We start from the raw sequence: 24327 nt of genomic DNA on the forward strand, positions 1-24327 counted from the left end.
TTCCAGTTTTTCAAAAAACCAGAAAAGAAATTTTTTACCCTAGGAGACAGTCTGAGCCTGACAGAGGCCGTGGGCAGGTGTTCTCAGTCTCTGCCAGGCTCAGAATATCCTTGCCTCTGGAGGGGGCATGCTGGGAGGGGGGAGCCGCAGATCCAATCTGAGGATAAATGAAACTGCAGATATGGGGCTCCCCTGTATTCTTGCCCCCCATACATGCAGCCAAGATGTTAAAAATGCTGCTATTGGTCAAGACACTACCAAAAGCTTACATTCACATTGCTTATTGGCTTATCTTTCACTCACTGTACCTGTGAATACCACCTCTGAGAAATGCACTTGCAAGTAACTTTAGTACTTTATGCATGCAAACTGTACACATATAAGAGGAACTCAGTGATCTACTGCAACAAGAAGAGACTGGAAAAGTCTCTCTCAAACTGGAAAAGTTCATCTTTCTTTGTCCTGGAAAGAATTCAGCTGGCATGAACACAGACACACTTAAAATGAGCAAGCTCAAGACCTTACAGAACTTGAAATTCAGTCCAGCAATGCAAAAACACAAAGGCAGTCATCAATAGTAAAGATTCAGGATAGATTTCAACCTTTCCTGATGGATTTTCCAGAAAAGCCTTTAGCTCTATTCTGTGGAAAGTGCCAAATTCAAAAGAAAAATCTTCCATGCAGTGCTGACTGTGGGATGTCTTTTGTTCTTGAACAGGAATTATTATAATGAAGACAGGTGAAAGGTAGTTAACCTGGAGTAAGGTATTTTTTTAAATAGTTTTCAACCAAGCAGAGATGCATCTTAGCAGGCTAGGTAACAGAGACTGGCTCAATTCATGACATACAGTCCTATCAGCATCTACTAGTCATGAGGGTTACACGCCACTTCCAGGTTCAGCAGCAATATGCTTCCAAATATCAACTGTAGGGGAGCACTGGAAGAAGTATCTCTCTTGCTAGAGAGAGGCAGCTAGTGGGACACTGTGGGTAATATGATGCTGAACTAAATAGGCCTTTGGCCCTGATCCAATAGGCCTTTTCTTACATTCTAACAATATCTCAGAAAAATGGGAGCATTCTCCCCAATTATGGTTTGTTGATTTTGTGCCTTTGCCAGCATTTGAAATACAAAGGAACAGACCATAATTACACTCATTTCTCTCTCATATAACAGGGGAGGAAGAGGTCTGACAAAGAGTAAAAAGCATGGTTTAAATAAATGTGAGATGTGGCCTAGAGCTGTAAGAGTATTAGAGAGGGTTGCCCTCATCAGCACATGGTTCAGCCAACACAAGCAAATGTAATAGGCTCAAATGAAGAGATATTCCATGTTCTGCATTTGCCTTTTTAGGCAAATGGGTAGGTGGGATTGTACAAGAATACTAAATTGTTTACCAAGCACAAAGCACAAATTTGGAGATTGAGAAGAAAATAGTATACCAAGAGAACATTTAATTAGTGCATCATTTGGACGCTTATTTTTCCATCAACAGACTACAACATTTTTATTCATTTATGATGCTTTTGCATAGAAAAGGAAACCCTGTGTTTTTATATTTTAGTTCAGAACTGACTGTAGTACTTTTAATGGTCATCATTAGCAATCAGAGTCCCACGGTTTTAATCAAAAAGTTGTTTTAAAGTCTTTAAAGTCCGGGGACCACAGGTGGTCCGTGATGCCCTGAGAAGAGGGCTCTCGGGGAAAAAAAAGATGAGTACCTGTGATCACTTCCAAGTCTCACCAAGTGATGTTCCCCCACAGACCACTGAAATGTCAGCTGTGGCTGTAGGTAGTCTGTTCTCTGCCCTCTCTGGTGGTCCAGCACTTGCTGAAGTGCCAGCTGTGGGAAGATCCATTCTCCACTCTTTTGGCAGTCTGTGGAGGAGCACTCACTCCATGAGATGCTTCCCCATGTAACAATAGAGAGGGTGGAGAATGGACCCCTCTGCAGCTGGCATTTCCAGTGTCTCGCTGAGAGCTCCCATATGGGCTACCAATGTTAATTGTATTTGTTTGTGTGGTGGGGATGGAGGGCGTTGCATGTGGTCCACAACAATTTCAATGTTTGCCTCAGTGGTTCACAGGTTTCTAAAGGATGGGAACTACTGTTTTAAAGCAAAGACTTGAAGTCTTCTAGTCACTTATAGGATCAGTCTTCTGACCAGTAAAAAAGGTTAGGATGTTCCTAAACCCCCTCTTCAAGATCTACTTTCTCTGCAGTATATAGAAAGAACCGTAACTGGTCATCGGTCTTGTGGTAGAAGAAAAACTTCCCTCTTGTAATCAGTTACATTTCTCAAGAAGTGTTTTAGCTAGCAATGAAGTCAGCTGAATACCAGCCAAAATGAGAAGCTCCCCAATACAGCCATGAAAAGATATCAAATTGTGAGACGTATGGGCAAAAATCCTTGGAAAAATGGAAAACATTCTCTTAACATTAGTTTCCACAATAAAGTTCGCATAATAAAAAAGTTCAGCAGAGAAAATGCCTCTAGCAATTTAAACAGCCCATAAGTCCAATGAGAAGTTCTTGACAATATAGTTGTATTTTTATTTGCTGTTTTTGATTTTCTTGCTTCTATTTTATGATTGTCAGATGCTCCTGACATAATGACACTGAATGGTGGGATAGGAAGAGAGCTGTGTGCAGAGGGGGATATCAAACTGAAAAATATTAAGTACATAAATAAGCAGACAACTGTTCTGAGATCATTTAAAAGTTTATCATGTCACCACTTTATTCAATCCTTGATTCTGTGCAGACAATGTACGTTCACCTTCAACAATGATGTACAGAAAGTTGCTAAAGGTGCCCACATCCAATGCAAGATCAAAATCCAACATTAGCCACTGGACTACACTATTATATTTAAAATCAAGTTTTGGCTTCTGCAGAGATAAAATCATTTTTCTACCAAGAATTGAAAACTTTCTCCAAAGAATGGGGCTTCCACTCCTTTAACTCACATCAGTTTAACATGCATATCAGTAATAATTAAGCAGAAATTAAGCATTTTTAAAAAATAAGTGTAACTAAATAAAAACAAATCATCAAACACTTACCTGTCTGGGTTTTTCACTCTGAATGTTGCATTAAGAGCTTTTAACCTAGAATCTGCCTGGTATAGAAAGAAGAATAAAACATACACGCATTTTATTAACTGAATTTAGTTTAAAACTATAACCAGCATCAAGTAATTCTGACAACAAATTTAATGTGGGACACTTTTAAAGAATCTGTAGTCATTCTACACAAATACTATATGCCCTGAGCTCTTTATAAAAAAAATATGTAACATTCAATAAAAATCAGCTCAGCAAGAGGCACCTTTCATACAAAATACCTGCAATGAAAGCAATTTTGTGCAGGAGAATTGTTTCTCGTGAACAGACCAAATGTATAATGCTCTTTGCTATATGAAACACAGTTTACATATGCACATATTTGTCACACATCCTGGTGTGACCTGGCTTGTCTGTTCAGATTTTGAAGACAGGGTGATTTTCAACAGTGGTGGCAGGGTTATTTAGTTGTGGCTTTTAAGTAGTGGTATTTGGTTTTATTTTATGCTGCCTCTAATCAGTCACTGTTTTGTTTGACTATTGTCTTATCTCATTTCATCTTACTGTAAACTGCCTTGTGCTGTCTGAACAGACAAACAAGACAGAATAGAAATGTTTTTCTATTAAAAGTTATGATCTAAGCCAGGGGTCTCCAAACCCCAGGCCGGGGGCCAGATGCAGCCCATGGCAAGCCTCTATCCGGCCCACGACCAGTCTCTGATCCCAAGAGCCTCTGACCCAGTAGACCAAACACAATCAGAGTTATGCTTGTGGGGTGGAGGAATGGGGGTCCATTTAAGTCTGTGCTTTATTTCTTGGATTGTATTGGTGGTTGGAGAAATACTGGGCATTTTAGCCCATTCATTTATTCATTCAATCTAAGTTCCATCTCTAATGTATCTATTTAAATTTTATATTTAATTTTTTTCTGGCCCTCGACACTGTGCCAGATATTTGATGCGGCCCTTTGGCTGAAAAGTTTAGAGACCCCTTATCTAAGCATATTAATTCACTCCAAAAAGTGTTTTTTGTGTTCCAGAGTTTTAAATATGAAAAGCAGCATCAAGTCCATCTCATAACATGCGAAATCATGTATTCTGATGCTTAAAAATTAAATTAAAATTAAGAAACCCACAAGAATGAAGGTAAATATGGGAATAAGATTGTGGATGGGTGGTAGGGAACATAAATAAATTATGAGTTGACCAGAGAGAGCCGAAGCAAAACCACCAAGCAGGGCCAGCCCAGCTATGAAGCTGATTAAGCAGCTGCTCCGAGTGGTGGGTTGGCAAAGAGTGCCCCACATACTACATCTGCTGCTGTCTCCCTTCACCCACCACCCACCAAATTTCTTGAATCCTCTTCTCGTTAATGAGAAAGATCAGAGCAGCAACAGCCAACTTCTTGCTTGCGGCAATGGTGCTGAAAAAATCACAGGTAGAGCTGTTGCAGCAGGGCAGTCCTTTTCTGAATGCTGCTTCCACAAGCACTCAAAACAGGTTCTTTCCACCTTCTTGTTGAATGGACAATAAGGCAAGATGGGGAAGAAAGACAGATGATGTCCCCCCTTCTTCTAAACTTTAGGGACATTCATCTGTGAAAGAAGGCAGCAATAGATGAACGGATCTAAAACAAGGAGTGAGGAGCAGGGATGCAGTTGAAAAACCTACGAGAAGCAGCCACAGCAACACTATTCTAAGCTGGTCAAGTTTTCGTACAAGATTAAAGTGAATTTTGAATTTTCAAGGCTGGACCAGCTACCATGTCACAAAACTGTTCATATTATTATACCATCACTCTGAGTTATCAAAAAGCAATTTTGATCCAACTTCTACTGTAAATAAATTACAGTTGTGACAGGGTGTCATACCATATTTACAAAGTATAATTACCTTCAGCTGAAACCCCGTTTCATTCACCATCTCTTTCCATCCACCTTCCTAGAAATGAACATTTTATTTTCAATTTGTTATGAATGGGAACACAACTTCTATGACAGAACTTGTTAAAACTCAAGTTTACAGAGTTCATACCCATCAAGGTAAATATGACTTGGCCTAGCAAATGTATCTGTGTCTATACGAGTCTTGCAAATTAACCCACAAAACCAGGGGTTCTCAAACACTCTGGGAGAGTTTGAGAGCCACTAAGTGCTTGCAGAGGTGGGGGGAGGCAGCGGGGGCAGGGGGGAGGCAGTGGCACGATGCCCAGGATCACGCCAATCAGGGGGGCTGCAAGAGCTTGGGTGCACTTACCCAAGCCTCCTGCAGCCTCCCAGGGGTGCGGGAAGCCCTGCACAACCTTCTGCAGGGGTCCAAGCAGTGAAAGTGAAAAGCAGAATGATCACGCTCCCACTTTAGTGGAGGCAGGGCGTGATCGCTCCACTTTCACTGCTGCGGGGAGCCCTGCAGAAGGTCGCGTAGGGCTCCCTACACCCCCGGTAGGCTGCAGGAGGCTTGGGTAAGTGCACCCAAGCCCCTGAGCCCCCCTGAGGTGCACAATCCTGGGGATCGTGCTGCTGCCTCCTCCCTGCCTCCAGGCTGCCCCTGCCCCTTAAGATGGCAGAGGCCAGGGCCCACAGGCTGGGGAGTTACGACGCCCCAGTTTGAAAAGCCCAGCACAAAACTTATTTGCCGAAACAGCCCAGCACTAGGTTATTTCTAGTGGCTACTGCTGGTGGTGGTCTGCATCTTTTTAATTAATGAGCCCTTTTGGGACAGGGAGCCTTTAAGTTATTTGATTTTTTCTGTAAACCACGTTGTGAACTTTTTTGTTGAAAAGCAGCATATAAACATTATTAATGATAATAAAAAGACCTTCCCCCCCCCCCATCATTTCACATATACTAGCAAATTTTTGTGGTACGGCAATATCCTCACAGTGGAAAAAAAATCGAACACATACTGTATCTCTTAAAGTTTACAAGAACCTCCTGGTCACTTCACTCATTACTGATGAATTGACAAGTAGTTATTTACAAGCCTAGTAGAAGAGCCGGTAAAAAAGTTGGAGGGGCATGCAGTCAAATTCAAGGAAGACAGGATGGCTCCCTTATTAAATCCAACTGTCTGTGACACTTCATCTTCTCCATTCCACCTCCTTTCAACTGCTTGAGAATAACAGCCATCAGTGGCTGCTCTTTCGCCAACTATGAGTCCAAGCCCCTTTTACTGTCTACCTAGAGGGAGGGAGCCCACACCAGGAAACTGGATGCTGCCTCCTCAAATAAACTAACTTTCAACATTCTATAACACAGGCACATGCCCGATCTTGTCTGATCTCGGAAGCTAAGCAGGGTCAGGCATGGTTAGTACTTGGATGGGAGACCGCATGGGAATACCGGGTGCTGTAGGCTTATACCATAGTCTTTCGAGACTGAAGGTTGCCGACCATTATTAAAATTGAGGGTCAGAAAAGTTTCCCCCAAACTTTATGGTGGTTTGATATGAATTTGGGGTGCCGACTCCAAAAATGGCATCCGTTTTGCCCTATCACATCTAGTTTTGGAGACACGGCATAGCCTCATCAGTGAATGGTTCAAGCAGCTTCCTCATGAGGAAGCCTACACCATGGCTTCCTCATGAGGAAGCTGCTTGAACCATTCACTGATGAGGCTATGCCTTGTCTCCAAAACTAGATGTGATAGGGCAAAACGGATGCCATTTTTGGAATTGGCGCCCCAAATATACCCAGGAATTGGTGTAACGTTTAAGGAAGCAAAATGTGTGTTGGCCTGTGTATTCGGACCCTTTTATTACATCACCCTGCCATGCTTTTGCTCCTATTATATTATTCAAAAACGGCATTCTAGCTGACTGCACCTGTAAGGATGGATCACATGGCATCAACTTACTAAGGGAGATGTCTGTTTGATGGACAGAATGGATGAAGCCACATGGAGCAGCATAGCAGAAGGGAACAGAGACCAAACAGCAGGCGAACATTTAATAGATTTCACTAGCTGCATCCAAGAATCAGCATATGAGTCAGCACTGCTAATGCTGTTGATATGCAATATACTAAAACCTAGTTTTTGGCTCAAAATACAGAATAAAATTCTAGCAACAAAGGGGAAAAAAATCAATCCCTTAAAAAGTGCCTGGTTAATAAACCACTACACAGAATGGAAAGCAAAATTGGTAGAAGTGCTATTAAGCAGCATGCCACACCCTATTTGAGTTCCATAAGTGAAGCCCTATACAGAGAACAAGCAGCAACACACAAATACAGTAGTTGGAACACAATTATCTACTCAGATGTATATGTTACAAATTAGGATAATGAATGAGAAATGATTTTTTTTTTAAATCCCAGCAGATAGCATATTGAGATACCTGGGTTAAAAAGGCATTTAACATTTTCTCTTGGCAAAGGACAGGATGTGAAGCCACACGCAAAAGAAAGTTTTCCAAGCCAATCCTTCGTCTTTCCACAAAATCTGGATCCATGTTATCTGCCGATAACTTATGCCAAACAAACTCTGCCTGTAGAATACAACAGATAACATAAAGATCATGCCATACTAATGCAGCAGTCTTACACATGTGGGAATAAGTCCCATTAAACTCAACGAGGCTTACTTCCCATTAGACATGCGTAGAACTACAGCAGCAGTTCCCAAACCCCCCAGGAACTGCAGGGGAGGGGCAAAGGCAGCAACACGATCACCATGACTGAGCCACTCTCTGGAATGAAATAGGTTTTTTGTATTTACCAAAGGCAGCACCAACCTCCTGGAGGGTGCGAGTAGCCCACAGACACCTCTGCAGGGCTCCCCAAGCCTCAGAATATCTAAAAATAGCAATCACAACCCACTTACCAGTTTGCTCCCATTCCGAGGCTTAGAAAACCCCGCAAAGGAGTCTGCAGGCTTCCCACACCACCCAGTAGGCTGGGGCTGCCACTGGTAAGTAAAAAAAAAAAATTTTGTCCCTGGCAGTGGCACAACCCAGGTGATCATGTCACTGCCTTCACTACAGCCCCACTCCTTAAGAAGGTGGAGACAGTGCTTCCCTGCCTGGGGCATCACGACATCCCAGTTTGGGAACCTCTGCATTACAGTGCAAGCAAATGTAAATAAATTCTACACTGAAATAATCTACATTTTCAATTTCTGTGTTATGCAAATCCAACATGTGCTAGAACATCTTCTGGATATGCTTCAGAGATTCTCCTACTTCAAGCAAGGGACTGGACTAGATGATCTGGAAGCAGGAGATAGACTACGTTTCTATTAGTTCACACACACTTGCAATCTCCTCTTCACAACCTTGAAAGCTAAATGTATGCTTTAAAACTGTGCTCCTCAAACTGTGGCCCTGGACACACTAAGGGGGTCTCGTCAATTTTAGGTGGGTCCCCATGCATTTCAATATTTTATTCTTAATATATTAGATTTGATGCTATCATAGTACGTGACTGCATTTGGGGAAATGTTACACACCTGTACTTTGAAGAGGCTAATATTTATAGGTTTTTAACAATGATAGTCAGTGGGGCTTACTCCTGGATAAGTGAGGATAGGATCGCAGTCCAGGTTTGTTAAAAAATTTTCCTGCTTGATAATGTCTCTTCCAGCCATGACATCACTTCCAGTGGGTCCTGACAGATTCTCATTCTAAAAAGTGGGTCCCGGTGCTAAAGGTTTGAGAACCACCACTTTAAAATACAGGTATCGTTGTCCATTCGCGTTCTCCCCCCACAGGTATATGCAGATCTGGTATCTGCGGTTCCCCACACCCATTACCTTCCTGCTTCCTATTGTTCACTGAGTCATACCCTCTAGCATGCAGGCATCCTGCCTGCCTGTTCTTGCGAAAAGTTTTCTGCTTACAGTATTTGGGTAAAGCAAGACACATGATCCTTCGCATGACTGTAAATAACATAAACAAAAGTAATGGGTATGGGGGGTGCGTAGAGAACTACAGAGATAGGATTCCCCTGTATCCATGGTTTCCTGTATGTGTGGAAGGGGAGAAACACATCCACTGTGGATATGGGAGGATGCCTGTAATGGAAAGCTGGGATTCCCTCCTGAACACCAAATGATGGCATAACAGACTAACTGCACAACTTTGGCTAAAACACAAGTGTAGATACAGTGTGTGAGGAAGGGGGGGAGATGGAAAAACAGAATAAGTTGGAATGGCAAAGTCTTCTTACCCTTTTTTCTGGCAAAGGTGGTACAATAATATGGGGATAGTTAACCAGCAAATAATTCCTCAACAACTCGAATTCACTATATCTCCTCCAAAGACAGTCTGGGGGGGAGCACTGTCCTTCAGCTTGAGACTCCACAGCCCTACAAGATCAGAACACAGCATTAGTACTTCAAGTACTTAGTTCAAGACTTTAAATTGCTAACTTATTATCATTAAGGATAATTATATACCACTTTCCAATACAAAACTCACAAAGTGATTTACATAGCAAAATAAATGGTTCCCTGTCCCCAAAGGCCTCATAGTCTAAAAAGAGATGCAGAAAAGACCAGCAAAAGCAACTGGAAAAGACACCATGCTGGAGTAAATAAAAGCAGCTGTTCTCCCACTGCTAAATATAAGGTGCCTTTTTGCTCAGGAGGGATTATTTAGCACTTATTATTTAGTACTCTCTAGCCTTGCTACATCCATTTGATTATCTGACTGGTTTAGACTGTAACTAATAGATACACAGTTGTGCAATAAACAGCTACACTGGTTATTAATTGAGTGCACACTCAAGATTCAGGCTTTTAACATATAAAGCCCAATGTTGTACTGGTCCTGAGCTAATTGAGAATTCAACCCTGTATGATCCTCCCCAAGCTTTGAGATCAGCCATCTACCCTTTTTAAGAGTACCATCTCTCTTGGATACTAGATTGATAGCCATAAGGCTAAACTGTGAGTGGTGGCTCTCCAGGGAGCCATGGAAACCAGACAGGGGAGCTGTGCAATCCTCACGAAAAAAACCACCTCTCTATGCAATGTATAGGATTGTAGCCCTAATTGGGAGCCATGACCAATGGCCCAGTAGATCAAGGAAGCCATTTGAAAAAGATTGGGAACCCTTGGCCATAAGGAGAGACGGCTCATATGTAGCAGTCCCAGAATTTTATAATTCTCTCTCTTAGGGGACCCATTTGTCATCTTCTCCTGCACCCTTCTAGAAATAGATGAAGACATTTTTGTTCTATCAAGTTTGGGATGCAAAGCCCTTTAGAGCAGGGGTGTCAAACTCATTTCGTCCTGGGGGCCACATTGGATTTATGGCACCTGCTGACGGCCAAACTCGAAGTGTGGCACCCGGAAGTGACCTGAACACAGGCCTTTTTTTAAAAAAAAGCTGAGGCTTCCCCCACGCTCTGCTACCTCACCCCACACCAGACCCCGTTCTACCACCAAGCATCCCCTGCCTCACCCCACACCAGACCCCATTCTACAACCAAGCATCCCCTGCCTCACTCCACACCAGATCCCATTCTACCACCAAGCATCCCCTGCCCGTCCGCCAGCCAGCCAAGCCTCCCAGTCGCCCCCACAGCCCCCACCTACCTGCCACTAGTCAGGGCCAGGGAAGCCATGTACAGCGGCTCCTGCTCCCAGACCCCCTCTGGCCACAACCAAAGCCCAGGAGAGCTCTGGCCGTGGCTAGAGGGAGGACTGAAGGTTGGAGATGCTGCGCCCAGGTGTTCCAGCTCTCAGTTGCCCTTCTGGCCGCAGGTGAGCCCTGCTCACGCCTGGAGGGAGGACGGAGGACCGGGGACACCATGCACAGCTGCTCCAGCCCTCAGTCACCCCTTCCAGCCGCGGGTGAGGCCCGCTCGCAGCCGGAGGGAGAACCGAGGTCTGGGGATGCTGTGCGTGGCTGTTCCACTCCTCGGAACTCTCCCCAGCTGCGGGCAAGTCCTGCTCGCGCCCAGAGGAAGGACCGAGGGCTGGAGTCACCGCGCACAGGTGCTCCAGCCCTCAGTCACCCCTTCCAGTTGTGGGCAAGGCTGGCTCGCAGCCAGAGGGAGGACCAAGGGCCAGCGATGCCATGCGTGGCTGCTCCAGCCCTGAGAACTCTCTCTGGCTGCAGAGCTGTGCTCGCGGTTGGAGCGAGCGGGAGTAGGGCAGACCCAGAACTCCACCAAAGCTCTGGGGGCTGCCCAAAATGGCTCTGTGGGCTGGATCCAGCCTACGGGTCTTATCTTTGACCCCCCCCGCTTTAGAGATATAGCCACAGCATATATTTGTTTTATTTTATCATTGTCTTTTTTCCCCCCTTTTCTTTTTTTAAGAAAAAAGGCACAGGATACCGAAGCCAAGGGGATGGCAGCAAGGTGCAAGGCCTTTTCTGTTGACGACTCTGGAACCAGTTACTGAAATATTTGAGTACAGTCCCTCTTTATGTTGTGTCAGGAGTTGGGGGTCTAAAAACGCATTAATTTCACTTGGCTTTTAGGAAGGAAGGAGGAACCTCCTAGGGACCCTTTTCATTTTCTGCCACTGCTTTTATATCTTTGCTTTTCTGTTTATTGCTTTTTTATATTTTTATCCATATTGTTTAATCCTGTATTGTTTTAATTGTTTTTAATATCTTCATGTTTTACTTGTATTATTTTTATTGTACACTGCTTTGAGCACAGAAAGGTGAAATATCAATATTTTAAATACATAAACATTAAAATCAAAATCTATAATTCTTCCTAACAGTGGCACAAACAGAGAAGCAAAATAGGAGCCATTTTCAGTTCTGCAAAATGTTTCTCCATCTGCTACATTATGAAGCAATAAAATATCACTGATAGGAGAATAGCTCTCCCCAGGAATGTAGTTCCAGAAAGGAAACAAAACCCACAAAGGTACTCGTTACTCTGAATACCTTCACCATCATCTAAGTTTTGAAGTCACACTATAAACTTCAACTCTAAATTCAAGCACTGCAGCCCCTACCTCAATTAAGATGATAATCACTTCTTGACATTTAGTTAAACCTTTCAATTTGTTTTAGTTTTAGAAACACAATATGATACTGTTAAGTGTTCTGACAAGAAAACCACATGCTTGTCCTCTTAATATAGCTCTAACAATGTTCTTATTCATGAACTGAACCAAGAGGCCTAGGGAAAAAAACCCAAAGAAAAGAGTTAAAACCCTCAACTTTCACCTTTTAACTAATGTTATCATAAGGTGATTAAGAGATTGCATTACTCTAAAAGCCACATTTATTTACCTTAATGAGAAATGCCAAAATGAAACACAGGGTGAAAAAGATCAGCTAATTCTCATTGCTATTAAACTAATTATCTGAAATGAGCCATTAAACTGCAAGAACCTTAAAATCAGAAAAGGAAGGAAGTACATCAAGTTCATTTCCTAGTAAAAATACAACACTGACTACATGAATTATGTGGTTATGTTGCTTTAGCATTCTCAGATATGGTGTAAGGCGGACTTTCACTCCATTTCAACACTGCTTTCTTTTGTTACACTAACAAAAGCCAGTGTAGTATAATGGTTACAGTGCAGCACTAGGACTTGAGAAACTTAGGTTCAAATTCCGACTCAGCCATGAACCACTCAGTGATCTTGGCACAGTTACCTACTTCAGTCTAGCTTAGCTTCACAGGTTATTGGGGAAGCTAAAAGGGGCAACATATACATGCCACCTGGAGCTCTACAGAGGAAGAACAGGACATAAACGCAAATAAGAAAAACATAAAACATTAACACTATAATCTTACATGCACTCATTTTGAAGTAAACATCATTAAATCCAGTTGAACATATTTCTGAGTAAACACACAGAGGTGCTACTTATAAACCTAAAAGCACTGCAGATCAAGCAAGACTTTTTCTCCATTATGTTCCTTCCAATAGCATTTATTCAAGATCACGTTACATGTCTTACAACAGCATGCTTTACCTAGTTATGCAGAAGTAAGCCCCAATGAATTCAGTCAGACTTACTCCCATGTAAGTGTGTATGCTGTGCTCCCACTGGTAGCACAGCGTACCTTGTCAATTGTCAAAAAACTGATGGCGTGTCTTGAGCATTTGAGTCTTGTCAGTTTGCCATGAGATGAAAAAGATTGAAAATCACCAAGTTTGAAGGAAGATTTTGTAAAACTTTCAGTGCACACTTATAGGTGATGAAATTCTATTTCACATTATTCCACTCAACACATGTTCAAATGGAACAAGCAGCTTTCTGAATGGCTTTGGTCCAAATACAAATCATATATGTCTTTGGGATCCAGTATCATATATCATATCATATATAAGGGATATATAAGTATCAGTATCATATATAAGGGATCCAGTATCAAAATGGCTATTTAAAATCCTTCTGGACTAGTTAAGTCCTAAGAAACAGAAAAACAATAGGAGGGGTTTATTGCTCAAATTACATATTATAAAAACTACAGATTATCCACCAACTTCAAAAATTTGAAATCAGTTTGGGAAAAGAAATGGACAGATGGCAACACAGCAGATCCCCCCCCCCCGAACACCCCACCCACTTGAGAGCACAGCTATGGTTTTTGTGTGGTGTCTTTCCCCTTCCGTGCTCACTAGAGGTGTGAAGTTGGCACATTAAATGGACAAAATAATAGGGGTAATTATATGCTTGCATGAAAACATGTTAAATAAGAGAATATTTGAAAGGCGGTCCAATAAGAGAACATCCAATTTTTTAAAAAATTTTAGGAGAAGAATTAATGTTGGTAAAATAGATTGACTGTAACTACACGTTAGAGTTGTTGAGCATAGGCAAGAGAGAACTCTCTCTCTCTCTCTAGCTTATCATAAAACTCTTCTGTAACTTATGTACCTCTCATACTACAGTACCTATCCCCAAAGACACAAATAAAGCAGGACACTAACTACATTTTCTATTGTACTGTTTATGCTTGCCCTCTTGCTCTATGCAACAGCATGCACACCACAGGTGATGTATAAATAATGAACAGCAGCAGTACCGGAAAACAAGTTGCACATTTATACCCCATAGAACAATTACAACTTGTTTCATTTCCTTGTTATACAATGGTTAAAAGATTATTCTTGTACCCTTTGGCATAAGGAACGTCTACTGGGAGGTTGGTTGCAAGACCAACAGACCTAAGCTCACCATTTTTACTGCCAATCTTATTTCTTGCAATCATTATTATTAAGCAAGCCTTCAAACTTCCTCCTGCTCCAAGTCAGAGCTGAACATCATTTTCTCATTTTACAGATTAATCTAAAAAGATTCCATAAGGTTACTGCTAGCTGCACTGTGAGAGGGATATGTCTTTTGCACACAAATTGCTTTTGTTATGCCTGCAAAGCAAGACAGTCAAATGTTACAGTGTAAACCTATGCTTTTCCACAAACAGATTGAACTACGTACAAGCCTTGAGATCCCAAACATGCTTATGAAGGAAAATGAGAGATTGTGTTCACAGCCACTTTCTACCTACCTAACAGGCTATGAAGAATGGGGGGGGGGAAGATTTGAGCAGTGAATCCGGAACATACCAAGATCCAGGTCTACAGAGCTTGCGTCCTGAGTACACTTCTGTACTGCAGCGAGTCATGGACTCTTCACTCACAACAGGAGAGGAAACTGAACGCTTTCCACATGCGCTGCCTCCAACGCATTCTCGGCATCACCTGGCAGGACAAAGTTCCAAACAACACAGTCCTGGAACGAGCTGGAATCCCTAGCTTGTACACACTACTGAAACAGAGACGCCTGTGTTGGCTCGGTCATGTCGTGAGAATGGATGATGGCCAGATCCCAAAGGATCTCCTCTATGGAGAACTCGTGCAAGGAAAGCGCCCTACAGGTAGACCACAGCTGCGATACAAGGACATCTGCAAGAGGGATCTGAAGGCCTTAGGAGTGGACCTCAACAAGTGGGAAACCCTGGCCTCTGAGCGACCCGCTTGGAGGCAGGCTGTGCAGCATGGCCTTTCCCGGTTTGAAGAGATACTTGGCCAACAGTCTGAGGCTAAGAGGCAAAGAAGGAAGGCCCACAGCCAGGGAGACAGACCAGGGACAGACTGCACTTGCTCCCGGTGTGGAAGGGATTGTCACTCCCGAATCGGCCTTTTCAGCCACACTAGATGCTGTTCCAGAACCACCTTTCAGAGCGCAATACCATAGTCTTTCGAGACTGAAGGTTGCCAATTACTAATGACAAGAATGGAATCTTTAAAAAGCAAATGACCAGAAGGGTCAGTTTCCTTTAAACTCACACATACACACTTTCCCTTCAAATTAATTACTTATGCTATTATACAAGCATCAAATTCATTTACAAATGCATACTTTATTCATGTGACGCATACTTAGTTGCTTCTGGTCTACGGGGTCGTATGTGAAAACTTAGAGGTGTTAAGCCATTTCTGCCCAATGTTGCATATATGCAACAGGGACCAAATGTGTACACCTGTGGGCCAGGCAGAACTGGGTTAAGATAAAGAAAATTCACAAGTTTAGCAACAAACTCAGATGGCTAGTCACACTATAGACCAGGGGTCTCCAAACCCCGGCTCGGGGGCCAGATGCAGCCCACAGCAAGTCTTTTTCCAGCCCGTAGCCCACCTCTTGTCCCCTGAAAGTCTCTGGCCCACTCAACTGAACATGACCAGAACTGTGCTCTGATTGTGTCTGGAGGATGTTCTGAGGGCCAGAGAGGTTGAATGAATGAGCCCGTTCATTCATTTATTCACTCATCTAAGTTCCATCTCTAATATATTTATTTAAATAAACCAGATATTTGATGCGGCCCTCTGGTCAAAAAGTTTGGAGATCCCTGCTATAGACAACCAGTCACTTTGGTTTTGATATTAGAGTGCTAACTTGTTTCCATTATCAGCACTTAGTACATTTCCAGAGGTACTAAACATCTGCAGTATACTGCTTTGAGAACACCTCTGGTTCCCAAACAGAAAGAACTGAACTTGTTCAGAGAATACAGAACAATAATGAGGATCAAGTTCATCAGGGTGTTTCTACCTGGAACCTCTTCCATCATACTCAGATTTGCCTTCTTTCCTATCCTCCCTCCATTTCTAGTCTTCTTAATGCACATCTTGAAGAGCAGATCTAGAGAACTTTAGCTCCTTAATATGTTTAATTTTATCAAACAGCTTGGAAACTAAATGGTTCATCATTAAATTGCAGAGATGAGGCATCATCACCCTCTTTAGTATTAAAAAAAGAACCTTATTTTACACTTAGCAATTTATTTTAAGCTTTTGTGCTCCATGTTAACAACCAAACATTAAGAATCGCTGTAAAACGTATCAGTTAAAGCCAGAAATTTAAAGCTATACTTTTACTCCCTATACACACATGATTGTGTTTCATCACATAATTATATATAGTGGGAATAATGCATCTGCCTTTAGGGAGGAAGTAAAGGGCTGCTGTGGTAGTACAAAGAATAATCTTACATTAAATATTAAAAAAAGAAGGAGCTTATAATTGATTTCTGGAAAAAGAAGGAAGTGCATATACCATTGCACATAAATGGTAAGGAGGTAGAGAGGGTTGCAAGTTTTAAATTCTTGGGTACTTATATTGCAGATCTTTAGTGGACTGTTAATACCAATATGTTAGTAAAAAAGGCATACAAGCAGCTATACTTTCTGAGGATACTTGGGAAGTTAAACCTGCCACAGCATTTGCTTGTGTTTTATTATCATAGCACTACTGAAGGTGTCTTGACATATCGGCATTCTGGTATGGTATGGGAGTAGCTCTGCAATGAATAAAAGAGCATTGCAGAGAATTACGTATAAAGATTTCACAGACCAACACGAAGATGCATTTACCAGCCCTGGATGACATCTTCATATCCCGCTGTTTGCAGAAGTCACATAGTATTCTTAAAGATTATTCTCATCCAGCTTATACTTTTTTTGAATTGATGCCTTCTGGCAAATGATATAGACCTATTAGGACATGCACCACACGATTTATGAACAGCTTTTATCCTAGAGCTATAACCATACTGAACAATGCTTAAAAATTACTAGGAATGTGATTAACACAGTATCTTCAAAAGTTTACTGGGTTTGATCATCTATTTATTACATCGAGTGAAATAGGATTATTATTTTATTTTTATATATTTATATTAATAGATGTATATGTAGTAATATTGAATATTGTATATGTACTGCATTGAATGTGGGATGGATCTAAATGTGTTGTATGATTGTTGTATAAATGTTTTATGTCTGTGTCTTGGAGTGCATTGAAATTTTGATGTACATTGTACAATGACAATAAAGTATCTATACCTATATGGAGCAGGAGTGTTTTCACTGCAGACTTAAAAATCTGAAAATGAAGTGGCTTAAGGACTATAACCAAGAAGGGAGTTCCAAGAAGGGGAGGCATTATCACCAAAAGAGCCCTGTTTCTGTGTCAAACAAGAGCCAGAGATCAGGCGACTTTAGGTTGATCGCAAACTGAGGATAGACTTACCGCAGATACTCACCTATAAGTCGATCTCACAGATAAGACGAGGGCAGGTTTTGAGCCCAAAATCATGGAATTTGCTATGACCCTCGGATAAGTCAGGGGTTTAACTTAGGGAGGTGTCTGACTATAATTTTGTCTGATTTTACTCGAGGCCAGATCCTGAAAAATGCCCAGTAATTGTTATCTAAGAACTGTACCATCTAATTTATTAAAAATAAAGTAAAAGATCATAAAATACATTTGTGTACACGGAAGTGGTGTTCTGCCAGGTTCCAAGGCCAAGCTCTGCCTGGAGAATTATGCCCACTTTAAGCAAATTAGCTCCCCTTCTTTCCCCCAACAAATGACCCTGGTTCTGCCCTGCAGTCCTGCTGGACCCCACCTCCAGGGTAGCTCGCCTGATCAACCTGCAGAGGTCCTCTCTCCTGCCAGCAGCCTCCCGCCACTACAGCAGACCCTTGGTCCTCAGCAGGTCTTGGGCACAGCAGCCACACACCAAACTCCAGTGTCTCCAGCAGTCCTTTAGTCACAAAGTTAGTCAGAGTATCCAGGACAGAGTCCAAAGTCAATAAGCCATCACAGTGCGAGGTCAGATTCCAAAGTCAATCAACCTGCACTCCTTCTACAACCCACAACCCTTCCTGCCTCAGGTGCTCCTTATATCCCTGAGGGCCCTATTGCCTTCAAGTGGCTGCAGCTGTGCAGCACACTCTGCTGGATGCCCAGGCCTTACCCTTAAAGGGGCCACTGCTGACACCACATCTACTTCCTCACCAGATCTTCCTCCATTCCAATACAAGTGGGGGGGGGGAAGCAGATCTCTATACAGTCCAGTGCAAAAACAGGGAGTAGATGTGGGGGCGGGAAGATCTCTATATAGACATCACAGCAAGACCAGGGCAAAAGCCCTTGCACACTCAGAAAAAAACAGATGGAAGTTGGGGGGGGGCAGATCTCCATACATACCAGTGCAAAAACAGGGGAAAGGTGTGGGGGAGGGAAGATCTCTAGACATCACAGCAAGACCAGTGCAAAACCCCTTGCACACAGAACCAACAGATGGAAGTTGGGGGGGGGCAGATCTCCATACATACCAGTGGAAAAACAGGGGGAAGGTGTGAGGGAGGGAAGATCTCTATATAGACATCACAGCAACGGCAGTGCAAAAGCCCTTGGAGCCTAATCCTATGTATGTCTACTCAGAAGTAAGTCCCATTATAGTCAATGGGGCTTACTCCCAGGAAAGTGTGGGTACCTACCTCTTTAAAATGCAGGTAGACTTTATCTTATCTTTATAATGCAAATAACCAGAACAAAGACACAAGGGAGGAACACTGAGTGGAAGGAGAAGGGATTGCCATACCCTAACTTCTAAGCAAAGCACAAATTGGAGAGATTTCTAATGCAGCCACTGCTGCTACCAGGTGTAGCTCCTCACTTTCTCCTTAGGCAAGCCTGTCCACGTGGTGCTCCCAGTCCCAAGCTCTTGCAAAGTCTTGCAAAACAAGGGGCTGCAGCCTGTTTCTTTTGCAGAACAGGGGAGAGCTCCAGGTTCCATGACTTGCTCCTGTCATGCCCGCAAGTACAGGCTGCAGTCTCTAGCAGCCAAAGAAGCACAGCAGCAAATGGAGGGGCGATGCAAGCCAGAGGGAAGCTCCTCTGGGCTTCTGATAGCTGCCGTGATACCCTTAAACCACCCAAGCTCATTAGTGACCCGGAGATAAGACAAAGGGGTAATCCAGGCTGGATTTCAAGGCATGAAGTTTTCGCATTATAGGCGAGTATCTATGGTATATGGGCAGAAGCAATTCCTAAGGACTGTCCTCACAACTGATTTACAGTACAGTCCTAGGCATTTCTATTCAGAAGTAGGTCACATTGTGTAGAATGGGGCTTACTCCCAAGAAAGTATGTATAGGATTGCAAACTTAATTATCCACTTTCATTGGGCAAGGGCACAACAGCTTGAATTTCTTCTAACTGCAATGAATTTTACATCTAGGGACTAATTCCTAAGCAGTAGGCTTACAACGAGCTAACAGATGTTGGTTTTGCAAAAGTATAATCTACGAGTATACTGAGGTTATTCCTAACAAACCTGAGTACTGAGTTATTCCTAACAAAGAACATGTCAGTAGTTCCCAACAGTAAGAATCACCTATTGTTCTCTGCTTCCATGTCAAAACCATATTCCGTAAACATAATCTAACCAGTCTTGCAAAAAGGACTTAAGCAATACCATCAATATTAATAAAACCAAGATACAGATAACAATTTAAAATATCAGTTGGCATAAATTGCAAGTTACAGAATGATCCAACCAAACACAATTCCTGCCACTTCCTGCCTTTTCTATTTGTTGTTGTTGTTCAGTCGTTAAATCAAGTCCAACTCTTTGTGACCCCATGGACCAAAGCACGCCAGGCCCCCCTGTCTACCACTAACTTCGGGAGTGTGTCCAAATTCATGTTCACTGCCTCCGTAATACTATTTAACCATCTTTTCTATACTCTAGCACAGGAGTGCCCAAATCCCAGCCCTGGAGCCACATGTGGCCCTCGAGGCCTCTCAATGTGGCTCTCAGGAAGCACCCAGTCTCCAATGAGCCTCTGGCCCTCCACTGGCCCGACGCAACTGCTCGCAGCATGAGGGCGACTGTTTGAACTCTCACATGAGCTGTGGGATGAGGGCTCCCTCCACTTCTTGCTGTTTCATGTCTGTGATGCAGTAGCAGCAGCAAAGGAAAGGCCAGCCTTGCTTTGTGCAAGGCCTTTAATAGGCCTTGAGCTATTGCAAGACCTTCATTCATTCATACAAGTTAGTCTTTAATATATTCATTTATGTAAACTTATGTAAATTTATTCAAATTTTAAATGTAAATTAATTCTTTTTTCCCCACACCGACACAGTGTCAGACAGCTGATGTGGCCCTCCTGCCAAAAACTTTGGACACCCCTGCTCTAGCACAGGGGTGTCCAACATAAGGCCCAGGGGCTGGATGCGGCCCCCAGAAGCTTTTCATCTGGCCCTTAGGCTCTCAGCTGCTGAGCAGTGCTGAGGTGTTACTGCTGAAACAGCAGCCCACGTGAAAATTGGGCACTCCCATGTCTTGAAATGTGATCAAGATTTGCGTATTTTCTCTTCTGTCATTTGCAGCTAATAATTTTCTTTGTGAGAACAAAGTGCTGATTTCCAGCCATCCTCTGCTTAATGATGTCACTTTCTACTTTAATTATGTCACTTCTGGCCCTCAGCAGGTGCCCTGAATGCTAACTTAGGCCCTCTGTATGAAACGAGTTTGACACATCTGCTCTAGCACAAATGAGAAAAATTCCTACTCCTTCCTGAAGCTCTCTGCACATATCCTGAATACATGAGATGCGGGGAGAGGTGGTAGCAAAGACCAACAAAGAATGACTAATAAGCCAAGGCAATATTTGTGGAGCTGTGGTAGGAATCACATACATCCCTGAATCATTTCAGAAACAATTGAATGGACATAAAATATTACACTGCAAATGCCTCTTAATTTATCTGGAAATTAACCCTGTACAAGTTTTGGTTTTTTAAACTCACCTTGTTTCCACGAGGTAAGCTGTGTAAGTTTCCTGCATGTTCATTGTATTTCGTCCAGTTCGTTTCTCTGCTTCCGACACACTGATTTCTATTTTCTTCAATAAACAATCTTCCATCATCTTTTAACAAAGAGGAGTTATAATTGTTAAGTATATCAGCTCCATTGCACAAAAAGGTACTATCAAATCTTCTTTTTTTTAAGTAGCAGAGCCTAGTTTTTGAAGAGACAGAAGTGAGTGTTTAGTTTCATGTTGTGAAGTAGCCCTACAGATGCAAACATGCTCAATAAATATATTACATGACATTCCCATCCTTTCACTATGCAAGTACTATCCTATTCATGTGTTTAAACCACCCCAGAAAAAAACCTGCTTTGCTATCCTATTATCCAAGGAGACAATAAAAGAAAAAAACAAACCATTTTCTATTTATACTACTCATCAAGTTTATTTCAACCTTCTGTTCACCACTTCCATATCTGTGATGAGATCCAGGGCCCAATCCTATCCAATTTTCCAGTGCTGGTGCAACTATGCTAATGGGGCATGCACTGCGTCTTGCAGTGGGGTAGTAGTCACAGAGGCCTCCTTAAGGTATGAGAACATTTGTTCCTTTACCTTGAGGCTGCATTGTGGTTGCACTGGTGCTGGATTGGGCCCTCAGTGTATTAGCACTAGAAGCATGTATTTAATGGGTACACAGAAAGGAGATTTTTTGGCCACAGCATATATACAAGATATGTGTGTCCTGCAAAACAGATCCATGAAGGCCCTTGAAATGACTGGACAGAAGCTACACTCAATCTAAAATATGTGATATGGCGTAACTATCTTTTTATCATCCAATATAGTACCCTTTCTGCTCCAAATCCCACCCCTTGCTCTCAAGCAGCCACAAGGTCACAAGTTTAGTTACACTTCAAAACCACAATCTAGCTGACAAAAATGTGTGGAATCTTCCCTTTTCTCATCTATTTCAACCCCCACACACACTTTCCTGGGAGGAAGCACCACTGAACACAATGAGACCTATTTCTCAGGAGGCATGCATTAGACTGCATCCAAGGCAGCTAACAAAACAATAACATAGTTGCCAAGGACTAAAATATTAAATAAAACAATTAATACAGCAGCAACAAAACAGTCAAAAGCATTTGCAGTTTGCTCAACCTCCAATAGACTGATATTTCTTGTCACCACACTCCCCAGCACCATGTCCATGAACTGGAGATCAGCAAGAAACACTCCAATACACACTTACAATGCACACCCAATAAACACAATGGGACTTACTTCTGAGTAAGCATGCATAGGATTGTGGAGTCAGATAAATCAACCAAGCTCCAAAGGGTTTCTTCAGCAATGGTCTCACAGGTGGTTCCTTCAGGGCATAGCGCATTCCCTACCACTCAAATCATTCCACTTTGGTCAAATATTATCAGCTGTGCTAGTTAACTATGCAGGAAAAAGGTCATACTTCTCCAAGTACTCAAATTTGCCCAGAAATATTTCCTACTTTTGGGTGAATTCCAAAGACTGGAGTTCATCAAATCAGCAGAGGTAAGGAAGAACCCAGGAAAATGTTTAGCAACAGTTCTGAAGTCAAAGCAAGAGCAGACAACTTTATATGCAAAATGCTAAGCAAACAAATCATTTGCTTTGCCACCAACCATTTCCTCAGAGCCCTCCAGGGCCCAGAATGAAGCAAGACCCTCACTAATCAGAAAAGTTTGCTATATGGCTCTGTACAGTTTCAGTGATGAAGTAGGAAGTACTCCACTATGGAGTATGCCTTGAGCTGTAGTTTGTGCATGGTTAGGCCTGGACCAAGTTTATTGACTTGTGTTCTAGCTGCTGACCAGGTGGTTCAACACCACAAGCTCCCTCAACCAGTATACATGGAAACAGACCAGGAACTAATTAGTCAAAGAGGATAACCTGTTGTAGTCAAGTCAACTATGAGAGTCATTTGCCTATTCTAGAGATTAAACAAGGTTTCAACGAGAGTTTCAGGGCCCAATCCTATCCAATGTTCCAGTGCCAGTGTAGCTGTGCCAATGGGGCATGCACTGCATCCTGTGGTAGGGAGGCAGTCACAGAGGTCTCCTTAAGGTATGGGAACATTTGTTCCCTTAACTTGGGGCTGCATTGCAGCTGCACTGGTGCTGGAAAATTGGATAGGATTGGGCCCTCAGACATCTGAGCAAGAATTTCCCCAAGGCTTATCAGGATTCTGTTGCTTCTGGGTTAGACCCGTCTACACTAGCTGATCCACCACCCTTGCAGGAGGTTTCAAAGACCATGCTCACCAAATAGTTATCTGTTAAATAATTTTCACATTCCCAGTATTTAGATCAACCATAAGCTACTCAGATAACCAAAAAGTGAGAAGCTTACTAAGAGATATACACCCCTCTGCTCCTCTGAATTTGAACTTAAGGTATAACAGGACAATAAATTTATCCCAAAACTCAAGAGGCAAATTTTGGACTAAACTACTATTATTTTAGAAATATACTGTATACAAAAGCACATATTTCACAGAACAAGAATAATAAAACAACAGATGCAAAGAGTGTTTCAAGGAGCACTGTTAAAGCATTTCTAAGAAGCACTGTTAAGTCTCATTACAGTCCTTACCACAACAGTACAAATTTGCACTATCTGAATCAGGGAAGGGGATGAGATAGTTCTCCTTCTTCCTCTGTCACCAAGGCTGTCCCTAGAAGGGTGCAGGCCTTGGGATAACTCAACCTTTGAGGGGCCCCCATGATAGAAACTCTTTCCTTTATTGAAATTTTAAATATAAATTAAAATAATGAATTCAGCTAATAAAATGCCAAAACAACAACTAAAAACTGAAATATAAAATATCAAATAAAGCACTCTAATTAAACTTGCTCCACCCCCCCAAAGGGGGATCCTTCTTTCGCTCTTATGTTTAAAATATATACCAAATCTGTATTGCCTTTATGAAGAGGAATATAGCAAGCACTTAAAAAGAGTCAGGAAGAAAAAAGTGGGAACTAAACATCAACTAGTAAGCGAAGTAGAAAAAAGCGGGGGGAAGGCATGTAATATGGAAAGTTTCCTGGAAAGCCCATATGATATAAACAAAATACTATTTTAAACCAACAATTTTCATATTAAGAGTTATAGGCAAATGAAAACAACAAAAACTAATGAGACTAGCTAGGCATAGCATTCCCTAGAAGCACTCATGGTGTTGCAGTTT

General features: G+C 42.3%; 1 protein-coding gene across 1 annotated transcript in view; it reads right to left on the minus strand.

Annotated features, from left to right (window-relative positions):
• The window catches only part of SNX4 (sorting nexin 4), a 48203-nt gene that overhangs the window by 20668 nt on the left and 3208 nt on the right, over positions 1-24327 (minus strand). The window contains exons 2-6 of the mRNA XM_066632711.1: positions 21094-21212; positions 9230-9368; positions 7402-7551; positions 4960-5007; positions 3068-3123 (exon numbers count right to left, since the gene is read on the minus strand). Of these exons, the coding sequence (XP_066488808.1) occupies positions 3068-3123; positions 4960-5007; positions 7402-7551; positions 9230-9368; positions 21094-21212 (512 nt within the window). The remainder of the gene's footprint in view (positions 1-3067; positions 3124-4959; positions 5008-7401; positions 7552-9229; positions 9369-21093; positions 21213-24327) is intronic.

Source organism: Tiliqua scincoides, chromosome 1, assembly GCF_035046505.1.
Source record: "Tiliqua scincoides isolate rTilSci1 chromosome 1, rTilSci1.hap2, whole genome shotgun sequence".
In the NCBI taxonomy this organism is placed as follows: Eukaryota; Metazoa; Chordata; class Lepidosauria; order Squamata; family Scincidae; genus Tiliqua; species Tiliqua scincoides.